The sequence below is a fragment of the Petaurus breviceps genome, unplaced genomic scaffold (assembly GCF_028583685.1).
Source record: "Petaurus breviceps papuanus isolate PSGF00001 unplaced genomic scaffold, PetGlider_PUasm1.0 227, whole genome shotgun sequence".
In the NCBI taxonomy this organism is placed as follows: Eukaryota; Metazoa; Chordata; class Mammalia; order Diprotodontia; family Petauridae; genus Petaurus; species Petaurus breviceps.
In genome coordinates this window covers 4,782,906-4,800,037 of record NW_027185896.1, presented here as the reverse complement: position 1 = coordinate 4,800,037, position 17,132 = coordinate 4,782,906, and the positions used below count along the sequence as shown (strand labels likewise).

The following is a 17,132-nucleotide window of genomic DNA, read 5'->3' as shown; positions in this document are numbered from 1 at the left end:
TGTTCCCAGTCCTGGGCCTTCTCTTTTTCCTCTATACTGTTTCACTTGGTGATCTCATCAGCTCACATGGCTTCAATTATCATCTGTATGCTGATGATTCTCAAAGCTACTTACTGCCCTGACCTCTTGGCTGACCTCCAATCTTGCCTCTCCAACTGCTTTTCAGACATTTTGAACTGGATGTCCATTAGACATCTTAAACTCAGTTATGTCCCAAACTAAACTCATTATCTTTCTCCTTAAACCTTCTCTCCAAACTACCCTATTACTGTTGAGGACACCACCATCTTCCCAGTCCTCCAGTCTCCAATCTTGACTCCTCACTATTGCTTATCCCCCATATTCAATTTGTTGCCAAGGCCTGTCAATTTCACCTTTGGAACATCTCTCAAATATGCCACATTCCCTCTCTTCTGACAGCATCCTAATGCTGGTCCTCAACACCTCACACTTGAACTATTGGACCCTGCTGGTGGGTCTCCTTCCCTCAAGTCTCTCCCCATTCCTCCAATCTATCCTTCACTCAGTTGTCAAAGTGATTTTTCCTGAAGTGACAGTCTGATCATGTCACCTTCCTCCTTAATAAACTCCCTATTACTTCCAGGATCCTAGCCCTACCCCACTTCTTTTCTAGTCTCTTACACTTTACCCTCCATGTGCTCTTCAAACCAGTGACATTGAACTCCTTGCACTCCATCTCTAGGCATTTTTTCTGGTTGTCCCCCATGTTTAGAATGCTCTCCCTTCTCAATTCACCTCCTGGCTTCCCTGGCATCTTTCAAGTCCCAGCTAATATTCCACCTTCTACAGGAAGCCTTTCCCAAAGCCTCTAATTCCACTGCCTTCCTTCTTTTAGTTATTTCTTATTTATCCTGTGTATAGCTTATTTGTACATATTTGTGTGCTTGTTCTCTCCCCAATTACACTGTGAATTCCCCCAGTTCCTGTGAACAAGGACTGTCTTTTTCCTTTCTTTGTATTTCTTAGTGCTTATTACAGTGCCTAGAATAAACTATTTCATATCTTATTCAAAACATACATTTCCATTTAAAAACTTTTTTTATTTTATGGCCTCCTGAATTTGACAAACACCAACAAACATGAATGTTTCTAAATACAAATAACAGAAAAAGAGAATTTTATATGTGACTATCAGTTATATATAGCTTTAAAAAAAAATCCGTAATCGATCCAATATATTAGTTTCAAAGCTGTCCTGTTTATGTGTCTCTGAAATTCTCATTCTCTTCTGTGAATTTGTAAAAGATTCCTCAATGATCCTCTTTTTCCTTTTTCTTTTGACATTTTAATTAGTTCCCTTCTTACCATGAAATCTTTTCCATTAAAAAACAAACAAACAAGAAGTCAACCCTCCCCTGTAAAGAATGAGTACAGTCAAGCATGACAAATCCATTCATTGGCCATGTATAAAAATGTATGTCTCAGTCTGCATTTCTGTTCCATCATCTCTCTGTCAGGCTTCATCAGTGGTCCTCTGAAGTCAGGACTGAACATTGCACTACTCAGAATTCCAAGTAGTTCAAAGTTATTTTTCTTTACAATGTTGCAGCCATTATATAAATTATTCTCCTAGTTTTACTCATTTCACTCTGCCTCAGTTCCTTCAAGTCTCCCCAGGTTTCTCTGAATCTATTCCTTTTGTCATTTCTTATAGTGCAATAGTATTCTATTACATCCATATTTCATAATTTGTTCAGAACTTCCTTAATATGGGTCCCCCTTTAGTATCTAGCTCTTTGCTATAACATAAAGGACTGTTCTATTTTTGTACATATGAGTCTTTTTATCTTATAAAAAATTTCTTTGGGGATATATGCCTAGTAGTGGTATTGCTGGATCAAAAAGTACACACACTTTGGTGACTTTGGGGATACAGTTCAAAATGAATGCTTTATGTTTGTGAAATTTTTCATGTTGGACTCCAGTTGCTTTTATAAGTTCCATAAAATAAAAAGCAAAATTTTACAAACATGTGGTATCATTACTAACTTCTTCTTATTCATAAGCACAGGATTCACAACCTACCCATACCAATCTTGGCTGGGATACCTAATTGCTCTGTAGTTAAGGATAAATCAGTTAACTGTTAATGACTATTACCAAGCCTGATTTTTTCACTGAAAAACTAAGAAAGACCTTAGGGACCACCTGGTTGAACGCCTTCATTTTACAAGGGAAGAAGTCTAGAAAGGAAGAGACTTGCAGAATGTCATACTTTTAGTTAGTGGTATTCTTTTAGTGAGTCCTAGCTACTGTTACAACAATTAGAATGAATGTGCCATCATATTAAGGCTTGGCTGGTAAATTTATAGATTATATTACCTCATAAACAAGGTCATTTATGATCTAGAAAACTAACATAGGCCACAACTTAGGTTGAATATGCTCCCTGTAGGCTTGCTATAACTGCTATTAAACATGTGGGGCCAAGAAAAGGTGCACATAAGCTAAAATGTGCTTTATCAAAAAATAATCAGTTGATCTTCCCATTTTAAGATGTGGCAAACTGATGAGCACTCTCATTAACAAGCCCACAAAATGTTAGTGCTGGTTTTTCCTATCTTGTCACACAAAGAAATATTTGCATTTATTTCCTCCGGAAGTTTATAACCCCCTAATTTTAAAAAGCTAAGTGTCTATGTTTAGGTTGAAAGCACCAAGTTTGATTTATATCACAGAATCACAGAAATAGAATACCCCAGTTTACAGATGAAGAAAACAAAGTATAAAAAAAGAGAAGGGTTTTTATCTACATCATAGAATAAATCAACAAATATTTCCTGAATCTCTGTTTTTAGCTTAATGATGTGCTAACAAATAAATTTGTCACCATTATGTCTATACCCCAGCTATACCTCTGTTAAAACTAGGGCCTCATAACACTCATTACATAAGTGAATTTCATTTTGCTATGCAAATTAAATAATAAAAACCTGGTTCTTAAAAGCATATCCATAATTTAATATGAAGATGAAATTCTAGAGAAGAGTGGAAAAGTCAGGAGGTCTGTGTTTCAGTATTGATTTTGCCAATAATTAGCTTCTGTGACAATGGGCAAGTAATTTCCCTTTTCTTTCTTTATATACAAAGTGAAAAAATTGAACAAATCACCTCTAGGGGTTTTTTCAGTTGTAAAAGTCCTTTTTCCATGTGAAGTAGCTAAAAAACTAGATGACAGAGTTAGGATCCAAAAAGCTACTGACAGGCTGGAGCACTTGGTGGAATTCAGAATAGATGAAATTCAGCAGACATAAAGGTAAAGTCTTACACTTGGTTTCAAAATATCCACTTCACAAACACAAGAGAAGGGAGGCATGGCTAGGCAGCAATTTGTCCAAAAACAATCCAGGGTCTTTACAATGAGTTAGCCAAAAAGCTGATGTAACTTGGGGCTACATTAAAAGAGACTGCATTGTTTATGAGTAAGGAGGTGACAGTCCTACTCTACAGCAGCCTGGTCAGTCCCCATTTGAACTACTATCTTTAGCTCTGGGCATCGCGGTTTAGAAAGGCCATTGATAGGCTGAAGAGTGTCCAAAAGAAGGTGACCATGACTGTGAAAATCCTTGAGTCTATGTCACATCAGGGTCACCTGCAGGAACTTAAGCTATTGAGACTAAAGGAGAAAAGACTTGACATGACAAGGCATGACAGCCTTCTTCAAGTATTTAAATGGCTAAGAGATGAAAGAGGGATTCGTTTTATCATGTTTGACCTGAGGGCAAAACCAGGATAAAAAAGCAGAAACTGCAAAGAGGGAAAATTTAGGTTTAAAGTTAGGAAAAAACGCCTTAGCAATTAGGGCACCCAAAAGTGGAATGGGCTGTCAATAGATAATGGGTTCCTCCTCAATGGAGTCTTAAAGCGGATGCTGGATGGCTGCTTACTAGGACTGTTACCTCCTTCTTCCTGGAAGCAATGCCTCTCTTAATGCAACCCAAAATCACATTGTAGTGGGGATTTCTTCTGAGGCACAAGCTGGACTAGAGGTTCCTTCTAACTCTAAAATTCTGCAATTCGGTGCAGTCACCGTTAAATTAGGACCCCTATTTGTTGTTACATTTTACTTACTTCAAAATCTACCTTTCAGAAATTCCACTGAGAAATACTAAACAACTTGTGAATTTGGACTTAAGTTACTTCCAGTCCTAGGAAATTTCCCTCTCTGATTTGTTGTCCAAATCAAACTACGGCTCCATGACAGCTCAAAGAAAGCCTGCTATTTGTTTTACTTACCTTCTGTCAAAATCTGTTTCAGGAAGGATTGTTGGAAGAAACTCCATGTCAATTTAGCCTCTTTCCAATTAACAAAAGTCTGCAGGGTAGAGAGAAAAAGGGATTTAAAGTTCTGGTTTTATACAATATACTAAGAGAGGGAGGGATATCCTCCTTTAGAGTATAAATTACAAATTCTTAAATCCCACAAGGGAACCCTTCCTTCTATCCCTGCCCCAATTCTTTAGTCAATGCTGAGCACATAGTAGGTACTCAATAACTGTCAGATTGAATTGTGTCCATTATCAAATATAAATATGAACTCTTCTATCTTGGCAGCCTCCTTACAAGAAGCCTATCAAAATATCCATACATTGATGACAGTTGGGAAATTGCTTCACTTCTTTCAAAAGATCCCAGGAGTAAATCAGCAACGCTTCATTCAATATAACATTCCCCACAATCAATAAACAGCAAGTACTTTCTTCGATTTCCCTGGCTGTTGACTAGATGTGAAGTTGTGAGGCTGCATGTAGGCCAACAATTTTTTTTTGTTTTAGTGCTGCTTTTGTTTTTATATCACATTCTATTCTGAATATACCTCTCCCTCTTATTCATCCTGGTTAAACAAAGATTAAAAAAAAAACCAAACAGTTCTACAAAACTGGCATTGTGACTGACTTGCAATGCAACATTCCCCCTACTCCCATAGTCCTCCATTTCTCCAATAAACGGGAGGTTCATCTTTTGTCCATCCTCTGGAGTCAAACTTGAAGGCAACCATTTCTGTCGTACTTATACTTCATCCTGACCTTTTTACCAATCGGCTACAGAACCTTTTATTCACAATCTACCAAAACCTCTGATTGCTAAACCAAAGGAATCATGACCTTTATGCTACAATGTAAGAAGTCAGTACTGAGTTTTTCTTCAGTTACAGCCTAAATCATGAACTGTCAGCAACAACATTGATTTCTATCTCATCTCAGTCTCCACATAGAGAAAAATACTTCAGATATGGGAGTATGTTTATTGAGCACAGCAGTCTAAAGGAATCCCTGAGAGGGACTTAAGTTCTAACAACCTCACTAGTTTTATCCATTCAACAAAACCCTAGAAGGCAAATGATAAACTAGGTCCCTCTAATATCAACCTGGCCTCGTGGGGACCTCTTCTCTTCGGCTGAATGTGCAGTAGAGAGTGATCCAAACATCTGTAGGTACTGACTTTCTATTTATGCTACATATTTTTATGTATTTATTGTTTCTTCCATATGAACATAAGCATGTTTTCTAACCTGTCTCTCTAGCACATAGTAGGTGCTTAATAAATACTTGCTAAATGATGCTAAATCACAGGGTACTTTGTCTAAAGAAATAAACTCTTTTCACCAGATCCAAATGCATCAGTTGTCTTAAGCACCACAGCTGTGTAGTTATGTCTTTTTCAGATAAACATTAAACTTTAGGGTGATAAGATGTGCTCACATAATACTCTTTAAAATAGCAAATGACTGTAATATCCTAGATCTGCAGAGTAACTTTCTTTTTAAGCAAATTATAGTTCAATTTTCTATTAAAATATAAAAACTATCAGAGCAAATCAAGCTCTCAAGAACTTTACAGGAATGTGAAATAGGAATGACCACATAAAGAATCAATGGGTGACTAAAGCTCTCCTTTAGTGCATTTCATCCAAAAGTTCTGACTTAAGGTTGAAGTGCTTCTGTTTAAGTAGACTTGTGGTTTGGAGAGAATGACCTCACCATTTATTACTGTTTCCAAAATGCTCATTAAATACAGAAGAAATTGAATCCAAGGTTGGACTACACTCTAGGGCTTCTGATAAGTAGCATGGGAGAGAAAGAAGTTCATTTTTCTTCATGCCATTCTGAGTGACTTGTCAGGAGAGAAAGTGGGTAGGAAGACTTGCATTCCTTAGCATTTGAGGGAGATGTCAATTTTACAGGGCCCACACATGGAAGCATCTGACACACATTACATTCTCCAGTCTCATTTTATAGAAGAAAAAGAGGCACTGGGAAAAGAAATGTGATCTGCTATAAGTGAGGAAAAGTCCGAGAATTAGAACTCAGAGGCTCAAGGTGCTTTAGCTGGAGTCAGCCTATCCTCACTCTCAAACTCTTCTCTCCATGAGGATAGTCTTATTAACTGGGTTCTCTCTATGAATTTTTACAGGCCTTTGGGTTCATGCTGGTGTTCAGTGTTCTTTTACTGTGACCTAACACATCTCTAAGATTAAAAGATTTTTTAAAATCTGAGTTTCATAGGCAGAAACAATTTTAAATTCCAATATCTTCATTAATTTTGTTAATATTAATATGGAATTCAAAGAATAAGAAGTAGGATGTAATAATTCTACCTTAGATTTTTGTTCTAAACATAATATTCTTTGATGTTTTTTGAACTGTTCTAGGAGGAAATTCTCAATCTTAAAGAACAAACTCTTAAATAACCAGTTTAGACAATTTCTTTTTTTTTTTAAGCAATCAGGGTTAAGTAACTTGCTCAAGGTTACACGGCCAGTTATTTCTGGGTGTGGTGCTGAGTATCTGAGGCCGGGATTCAATCTCCAGATCATCCCGACACTGGAGCCGGTGCTCGTACTTGCTGAGCCACCTGGCCACCCCTAAGCAAATGGGGTTAAGTAACTTGCTCAAGGTTACACGGCCAGGTGTTTCTGGGTGGATGCTAAGTGTCTGAGCCTGGGATTCGATCTCCAGATCATCCCGACACTGGAGCCGGTGCTCTTACTCGCTGTGCTACCTGGCCACCCCTCGACAATTTCTTAAAGTAAATTTTCTTTTGTAAAACTGACATATTCTTTTGTTATTCCAAATCCCCACCTCTCACTTTATTTACCTCTTATTTTTTGGCTTTGATTTGAAAGAACAGTGCTTTTTACTCTATCATTTGCATCTGAAAACATTTACAGAACTACATTTCTGGGCAGGTCCTTAAGGATGAATCAGTTCTAACAGCCTCACTAGTTGGGCAGTTTTTGCTTTGTACTACATAGGCGGGTTGTTCACATTACCAAGAACTTTCTTAGTATCTTCAGAATTGATTTGCTGGTGTGAATTAGAGGTTCCTGGCATGATTAATATCATTGAAACCTTACTGAATAGGTTCTTTACTTGTAAAGTGTGATAAAAGAACAGAGTCTGATGAAAAAAAATGAGGTAAAAAAGAACCTGTATTTTCTTACTCTGTTTCAAGTGAAAAGAAAAGAATTATAAGGAATCAGACAGATTGTATAAGAGCCATCAGGTCTTGACTGTTTTCACATAAATAAAGTAGGTTTAAGAAAAACCGAGAGGCCTGGAAGACAATCCCAGGTGATACAGAGGCCCAGACGAGACCTGACCAACATGGTGGCAAGTTGACCCACCAACCACAAGGGCCACTGCCAGGCCTATCACCGAAGGGCTGGGACTGGACAGAGCAGGGTAAGAGTCAAATGCAGGGTCCCTGGCAGGGGAAGCAGCTACTCCTGGGACTCCCAATCCACAGCCTAGAAATTTAAAAAGCCCTTATCTGGACTTCCAGGGACCAGGATGGCAGAGTGAACCCTGGCTGCTCCAATTGTCCTCTCTGACCCTGAAAACATAGTAATTATTGCCCCAGGGCAAAATTTTTAACAGTAAAGGCTTGGGAACCCTAGAGGAAGGGCACGGCTAGGGCTCTTGCCTCAAAATGAGTAAAAAGCAGACTGCGAAGACAAAGACTCTGGAGTCCTACTATTGTGAGAGGGAGGAACCAAATTCAGAGGGAGACAGTGTTGACTCCACACTCACAGCTGAAGCCTCAACAGGGGACTGGTCTCAAGCCCAGAAAGCATTCTTTGATGAGCTCAAAAAGAACTCTGAAAACCAAATTGGAGAGATAGAAGACAAAATGAATAATATTTTAAAAATCAAAACTGCAAAATTAGAAAAATGTTACAATGAAGAAAACAGCTCCTTAAAAAGAAAAATGTGTGATATGGAAAAGGAGCTCCAAAAACTAACCAAGGAAAATAATTCACTAAAAACTAGAATCAACCAAATTGAAGTGAATAACTCTATGAGGAATCAAGAATCAGTCAAACAAAACATCAAGAATGAAAAATCAGAAAAAGAGGTAAAATATCTCAATGGAAAAATAACTGACCTGGAAAACAGATCTAGGAGGGATAATCTGAGAATCACAGGCCTACCAGAAAATCATGATGAAAAAATGAGCCTACAGGCAGTAGGAGGGGGAAAGGGCTACAAAAGGGGGGGGTGGTGGTTAGTAGGGAGGGAAGAAGTAAGGGGTAAGGGGAGGAAAAGGGAGGGGGGCTGATAAGGGAATACTGAGGGAGGTGGTGGTCAAAAGGAAAACTATTAAGGAGGGGAAGGGAGAAGGGAACAAAAAATATAAGCATTAACAGGGGAGGGAATAGGATGAAGGGAAAGAAACAGATAATAATCATAACTATAAATGTGAATGGAATGAACTCTCCCATAAAAAGGAGGCAGATAGCAGAATGGATTAAAAATCATAATCCTACAATACACTGTTTACAATAAACACATCTGAAACAGAGGGATACACACAGGGTAAAGGTAAAAGGCTGGAGTAAAATATATCATGCCTCAGCTAAAGTAAAAAAAGCAGGGGTAGCAATCCTTATCTCAGATAAAGCAAAAGCAAAAATTGACCTAATTAAAAGAGATAAGGAAGGAAACTGTATCTGCTAAAAGGCACCATCAAGAATGAAGCAATATCATTACTTAACATATTTGCACCAAGTGGTATAGCATCCAAATTCCTAGAGGAGAAGGTAAAGGAATTAGAGGAAGAAATAGAGAGCAAAACTATAATAGTGGGAGACCTTAATCTCCCCCTCTCTGAACTTGATAAATCCAACCTCAAAATAAAAAAGAAAGAAGTTAAGGAGGTGAACAGAATTTTAGAGAGGGTAGGTATTATAGATCTCTGGAGAAAACTGAATGGGGATAAAAAGGAATATACTTTCTTCTCAGCAGCTCATGGCACATACTCAAAAATCGACCATGTTCTAGGGCATAAAAACCTCACAATTCTGTGCAGTAAAGCAGAAATATTAAATGCATCCTTCTCAGATCATGATGCAATAAAAATTATATGCAATAAAGGGCCATGGAAAGACAGACTAAAAACTAATTGGAAATTAAACAATTTAATCCTAAAGAATGAGTGGGTCAAACAAGAAATTATAGAAACAATTAGTAATTTCATTCAAGAGAATGATAATAATGAGACAACATACCAAAATTTGTGGGATGCATTAAAGGCAGTTCTTAGGGGAAGTTTTATATCTCTGAGGGCATACGCGATTAAATTAGAGAAAAGGGAGGTCAATGAATTGGGCATGCAATTGAAAAACCTAGAAAAAGAACAAATTCAAAATCCCCAATTAAATACTAAATTAGAAATATTGAAAACCAGAGGAGAGATTAATAAAATTGAAATTGAGAAAACTATTGAATTAATAAAACCAAGAGCTGATTTTATGAAAAAAAAAACAATAAAATTGATAGACACTCAGTCAATATGATAAAAAAAAGAAAGAAGAAAATGAAATTGTGAGTATCAAAAATGAAAAGGCTGAATCTACCTCTAGTGAAGAGGAAATCAAAACAATAATTAGGAACTATTTTTCCAAATTGTATGCACATAAATTTGACAATTTTAGGGAAATGAAGGAACATTTACAAAAATACAAATTGCCCAGATTAACTGAAGAGGAAGTAAATTACTTAAATAACCCCATCTCAGAAAAAGAAATTGAACAAGCCATCAGTGAACTCCCTAGGAAAAATTCTCCAGGGCCAGATAGATTTACTAGTGAATTCTATCAAACATTTAAAGAACAATTGATTCCAATACTCTAGAAACTATTTGGGAAAATTAGTGAAAGAGTCCTACCAAATTCTTTTTAAGACACAAATATGGTAGTGATACCTAAAATCAGAAAGAGATAAAACAGAGAAAGAAAATTATAGACCAATCTCCCTCATGAATATAGATGCAAAAATTTTAAATAAAATATTAGTAAAAAGACTACAGCAACTTATCTTAAGAATAATACACTTTCATCAGGTAGGATTTATTCCAAGAATGCAAGGATGGTTTAATATTAGGAAAACCATCAGTATAATTGATCATATCAACAATAAAACTAGCAGAAACTACATGATTATCTCAATAGATGCAGAAAAGGCTTCTGACAAAATACAACAACCGTTCCTATTAAAAATACTAGAAAATATAGGAATAAAGGGAGCATTCCTTAAAATAATAGGTAGCATCTATTTAAAACCATCTGCAAATATTATATGTAATGGGAATAAGCTAGAAGCATTTCCAATAAGATCAGGCGTGAAACAAGGGTGTCCACTATCACCCCTCTTATTCAATCTGGTACTAAAAATGTTAGCAGTAGCAATTAGAGAAGAAAAAGAAATCAAAGGAATCAAATTAGGCAAAGAAGAGACTAAGCTATCACTCTTTGCAGATGATATGATGATATACTTAGAGAATCAAGTAAAAAACTACTTGAGATAATAAATAAATTTGGCAAAGTTACAGGATATAAAATAAACCCACATGAATCCTCGGCATTCCTGTATATTTCTAATGAAATCCAACAGCAAGAGATAGGAAGAAAAATCCCATTTAAAGTTACTGTAGACATTATAAAATATTGGGAATCTACCTGCCAAAACAAACCCAGGACCTATATGAACACAACTACAAAACACTCTTCACACAAATTAAGTCAGATCTAACTAATTGGAAAAACATCAATTGTTCATGGCTGGGTCGAGCTAATATAATAAAAATGACAATTTTACCTAAATTAAATTACATTTTCAGTGCCATTCCAATCAATTTACCAAAATAGTAATACAAAAGTAATACTTTATAGAACTAGAAAAAAATAGTAACAAAATTCATTTGGAAGAACAAAAGGCCCAGAATATCAAGGGAATTAATGAAAAGAAATGCTAGGAAAGGTGGCTTAGCTATGCCAGATTTTAATCTGTATTATAAAGCAGCAGCCATCAAAACTACTTGGTACTGGCGGAGGAATAGGGCAGTGGATCAATGGAATAGATTGGGTATACGAGACTCAGCAGTCAATGACTATAGTAATCTACTATTTGATAAACCCAAAGACCCTAGTTTTGGGGATAAGAACTCACTATTTGACAAAAACTGTTGGGAAAACTGGAATATAGTATAGCAGAAACTGGGCACAGATCATTATCTAACACCGTATAGCAAAATTAAGTCTAAATGGGTGCGTGATCTAGGTATAAAGGATGATACTGTAAGCAAATTAGGAAAGCAAGGAATAATTTACCTCAGATTTATGGAGAGGGAAAGACTTCATGACCAAACAAGAATTAGAGAGCATTATAAAATGCAAAATGGATCATTTTCATTACATTAAATTGAAAAGCTTCTATACAAACAAAGCAAATGTAGCCAAGATTAAGAGGGAAGTGGAAAATTGGGAAAGAATTTTTACAATCAATGTCTCTGATAAAGGCCTCATTTCTAAAATATACAGAGAACTGAGTCAAATCTATAAGCATACAAGTCATTCCCCAACTGATAAATGGTCAAAGGATATTAACAGGCAGTTCTCAGAGGAAGAAATTAAAGATATCTATAAGCATATGAAAAAATGCTCTAAATTACTACTGTTTAGAGAAATGCAAATCAAAACAACTCTGAGGTACCACATCTCACTGGTCAGATTGGCTAAGATGACAAAACTGGAAAATGATAAATGCTGGGGAGGATGTGGAAAAATTGGAACACTAATACATTGCTGGTGGAGTTGTGAACTGATTCAACCATTCTGGAAAGCAATCTGGAACTATTCCCAAAGGGCTATAAGTAATTTCATATCCTTTGACTCAGCAATATCATTTCTAGGGTTGTATCCCAAAGAGATCATAGAAACAAGAGGAAGATCCATACGTACAAAAATATTTATAGCAGCTCTTTTTGTGGTGGCAAAGTATTGGAAATTAAGGGGATGCCCATCAATTGGGGAATGGCTAAACAAGTTATGGTATATGCATGTAATGGAATACTATTGTGCCATAAGAAATGAGGAGCAGATGGACTTCATATTTACCTGGAGAGGCTTATAGGAACTGATGCTGAGTGAGAAGAGCAGAACCAGGGGAAATCTGTACACAATTACAAATACAACATATGTGTGACAACCAACTTTGATAGACTGGACTCTTCTCAGCAATGCACGGCTATAAGTCAGCTCCAAAAGACTCATGATGGAGACAGATGTCTACATTCAGAGAAAGAACTAGAAAGAACAGAGTTTGAATGCAGACTGAAGCAAATTACCTTTCTTTCTTTTTCTTGTTTGGTTTTGTTTCCTCTTTCCAATTGTTCACTCCATCTGATACAATCCTTCTTTATAATCTGACTAATGTCGAATGTGAAAGTATCTGCCGATCCTATAACTGATTGAATGCCGCCATGGGCGGAGGGCGGGGAAGGGAGAGGGGAAGAAAATTTGAAACTCAAAGAACTGTGGAACTGAATCTTATAAAAAAAAAAAAAAACAAAAAAATAAAAAACAAAAAAAAAAAAAAAAAAAGAAATACCATAAGAATACTTTAAAGAAATGCCTATTCTCTCATAGAAAGCTTTACAACAGAATTTAAGAACTTCTGAGGGCTAAATTCTATATGTTCTTTTATCTTTTTCAAGAACTAAGGAAAAGAATAAGTACAAATCCCTTCCCTACTCTGCCCCATATATCAAACTATTCTACTTCTAGAAAATAAAGATAGGGAGGGGGTGGCCAGGTAGCACAGCGAGTAAGAGCACCGGCTCCAGTGTTGAGAAGACCTGGAGATCGAATCCCGGGCTCAGACACTTAGCACCCACCCAGAAACACCTGGCCGTGTAACCTTGAGCAAGTTACTTAACCCCGATTGCTTAAAAAAAAAAATAAAATAAAATAAAGATAGGGGCAGCTAGGTGGTACAGTGAATAGAGCACCCACCCTGGAGTCAGGAAGACCTGAGTTCAAATACAGCCTCAGACACTTAACACAAAAAATAGCCATGTGACCTTGGGCAAGTCACTTAACCCCAAATGCCCTGCCCTCCCCCCTCAAAAAAAAAAAAGAAACAAAAGAAAACAAAGATAAAAAGAGGATAGCAAAGGAAGAACAGTGATCTGAGATGCTGATCAAAAACTGAGCTTCAGAAAGGTGGAACTCTGACCCGGAGACTCCATTACTAGACACAAACCTCAAGGAGGTAGATGATAAAAATAAAGCCTCCATACACACCAAAATATTTATATCAGTACTTTTATAGTAATGAAGAACTAGAAACAAAGTCAATGGCTATTGATTGTGTATTGACTAAACAAATGTTGGTGCATGAATGTAATGGAGTATTATTGTGTTACAAAAAATTACAAGGATGATGACTATAGAGAAGATTTACATGAACAGATATGAAATGAAGTAAGTGGATCTAGGAAAATAATATAAGCAATGATTGCAACAACATAAATAGAAAGAACCAAAACAAAACAACTCAAAGTGTATATTTCAAAAGTATCAAGAACAAGCTTACCCCCAAAGAAAAATATGAGAAGATGGAGGTGGAGGTCCACAGGTGTGGAACACTGCATATATTATTATATTTTCTTGATATTATGATTGGTTTTGCTGACTTTTTCCTCTTATTTTTTAAAAAAAATTATTTGTCATAAAGAATAACTAGGGCAGTGGTAAACTGTGGAAAAAGATGCAGAGCAACATCTAGCCAACATAAAAACAAAAGATGTCTCAAAAAAATCTAGTAGTTTTTTAAGAGATGAGAGGTTATCAAGAAGGAACTTAGAACTAGGGAGTTCTAACTGAATCTAATACAGAAAAATGAGAGCCATTGATAGATACAACTGTCACCACACACATTTATCGACTGACTGACTTTAAAAGGACATTCATGAGACACAAGAAAGAGCAGGTGTTAAAAGAGTGGCAAGGTCTTATAAGAATAGTGTTAGGGGGGCGGCCAGGTGGCTCAGCGAGTAAGAGCACCAGCCCCAGAGTCGGGATGACCTGCGATTGAATCCAGGCTCAGATACTTAGCACCACACCCAGAAATAACTGGCCGTGTAACCTTGAGCAAGTTACTTAACCCCAATTGCTTTAAAAAAGAAAAAGGAATAGTGTTAGGAAGGATAAAGTACATTATGAACTGAGATATGTAATAAATGTTAAACACAGCAAAAGAAGCTATTTAAAGTAATGCCAACAGTCAACAGTAAGAACACAGAAGGGATCAGACATCCGCTCAGGGGAAGGGCAGGTGAGAAGTGAGGATGAAAAAAGATCAGCAGAATGGGAAACTGTTCAACTGTATTATGCTTCTATTTTTCTCAACCTTCAGACCAGTAACAGGAGAATAAAAAATTGTTAATGAGGAACTGAAACCCAAGAGAAGAAAGGAAATGGTCAGAGAGCACCTAATTACCTTCACTTTAAGTACACTTCACCTGGAATAATGACTATATCCCAAAGTATGGAAAGAATTTGGAAATGTGATTGTTGAGCTGCTAGTGGAAGACTGAGGGATCACAACAAAGACAAAGGTGGAAATGCCATTAACAAACTACACATTAATTCCAGCAAAGCATATGACAAAGTCTTTCAGGATGTATGTGTGGACAAGAGGAAAAAGTGGACTTGATGATAGTACAGTTAAATGGCTTCTCAAAATTGATTAATGAACCAAAATCAACCTAAACAGATGCCTCTGAGAGTACTAAAAATCTCTGTCCTTGACCTGGTTTCATTCAACATTTTTATCAATAACATGGCTGAATAAACAGGTGGTGTGCTCATCACATACACAAATGACAAAAATCTGGGAGGGATAGTTAATGGTTTAGAAGACAAAACTAGGATTTTAAATGATCCTGACAGACTGAACTCATGGGCTGAAGCTGACAGGGATAAACATAAGGTCATTGAGATTTTTTTAAAAAAAAATCTGTACAAATAAAGTACAAAATGGGGGAGCTATAGCTCAACAGCAGCCTGTGTGAAAAAGATGTAGGGGTTTTAGAGAAGTGAAAGCTCAGCGTGAGTCAGCAGTGTTGCAGCTTCCAGAAAAGTCGATGCCATCTTAGGCTTTGCCAACAGAAGACTTGCTTCCACAGTGAAAGAAATGATGGTCTGCCTTCCCCCTGTCCTGGTGAGAGCAGATCTGGTGTGCTGTGGTCCACAGCTTAAAATGAGCATTGAGAAAATGGAGCAAGATGATGACAGGACCAAGAACCATGGCACAGGATCCGAAGCTGAAAAGTCCTGTTTAGCTGGAGAAGATTGAGGTGTGGGGGGTGGGGGAGGGAGGCCCTGAGAGGGGTCTTCATGTATCTGAAGGACTGTCATATGGGAGAGGAACTGAGTTTGTTCCACTAGGACCCAGGGAGAAGAAATAGCATCAAATGGTAGAAATTATAAGGAGGCATTCTGGTGCTTAAATTAATGAAAAATGTCCTGAAATTACTACTGTCTAAACAAATGTGAAATGGGGTGCCCTGGCTTTGAACTAAATGACCTCTAAGGTCCTTTCAAACTCTGGAATTTTATGACTTCTGAAACTGCAATTATTTAATAGTTAACTGAACTATGAGATAGAGATTTGAACAGAAAAAGACTATTTTATTCTCAAACATCAATATCTAGAATTCCAAGTGTCCCAAATGGAGAAGGAATTGTTCATATTTAACAAATAATCCCACTAGATACTTTCAGTGCCTCAGTAGAAAAGATAGGCCTACACTTCAATAAAGTAACATTATTTTTTATGGCCTTCCTTTGTTACTTTACCATCAACAGAGTCAATGCTGAAGTCAAGTTAGGAATAGACTGACTTAATTAGAAGGGAAAACCAATTCTAGTTTCCTTTCCTCAAGAATGGAACAAATGTTGGGGCAGCTAGGTGACACAGTGAATAGAGCACCAGCCCTGGAATCAGGAGGACCTGAGTTCAAATCCGGCCTCAGACACGTCACACAAAAACCAGCCATGTGACCTAGGGCAAGTAACCCCAATTGCCCTCCAAAAAAGCAAAAAAAAAAAAAAAAAGAATGGAACAAGTGCCTATGATTAAAGTGAAGATGACAGGTGATCTTTGGTTATTTACCCCATTTAATGTGATGTGAGGTAACAGATCTGTCATTCTTGAGATTGGAAGAGACTTCTTGGTTAATTCTTGGGAATTCATTAACTTCATGAAATGAATGACATAGCAGAACACCAAAACAGTGGTATATAAAAGCTGAGGAAAAAAAGAGAAAAGTGAATTTCACAAATTTAAACAAAATGGTTTTTCAAACTAAAGTAAGATCAAATTGCTGCATCTGCTAAATATAACTTCAAGTGCCAATCAAGAAATAAAACTATTATTGAAGATTCCATAGTATCTTTCATCAGTGATCCCTGATCATATATTTTTGGCCAGTTTTATCATTGATAAAATGATCACTTCAATAGAGAACTGCTATACCCAACAGAAAAGAACATGGTCACTATTCAATAGCACCCAGGACATTACAGGACAACAGTAAGAAATGTCCTAACTTTGGCTTGGTCAAAATGACATGAGTAACTTGAGACAGAACATAATTTCCAACATTACCACTACTCAAAGCTCCATAACAATATAATATAACAGACAAAGTAGATTAGTGTTTGGACAGAGGAGTACAGTTACACCACCCAAACAGTACATTGTGGGCATTCACAATTGCTCTGTCTGTGAGTGCCTGATTGTACTGAGGCCTGGGGATTTTCTA

The 17,132-nt window shown here is 36.9% G+C and overlaps 1 protein-coding gene across 3 annotated transcripts in view; it reads right to left on the bottom strand.

The window, feature by feature from the left end:
• The window catches only part of RFT1 (RFT1 homolog), a 50,088-nt gene that overhangs the window by 24,786 nt on the left and 8,170 nt on the right, over window positions 1-17,132 (bottom strand). For all 3 annotated transcript variants that reach the window (XM_069095482.1, XM_069095481.1, XM_069095480.1), the window contains 2 exons: window positions 16,481-16,615; window positions 4,258-4,336 (listed from right to left, as the gene is read on the bottom strand). In XM_069095482.1, coding sequence (XP_068951583.1) covers window positions 4,258-4,336; window positions 16,481-16,615 — 214 coding nt within the window. The remainder of the gene's footprint in view (window positions 1-4,257; window positions 4,337-16,480; window positions 16,616-17,132) is intronic.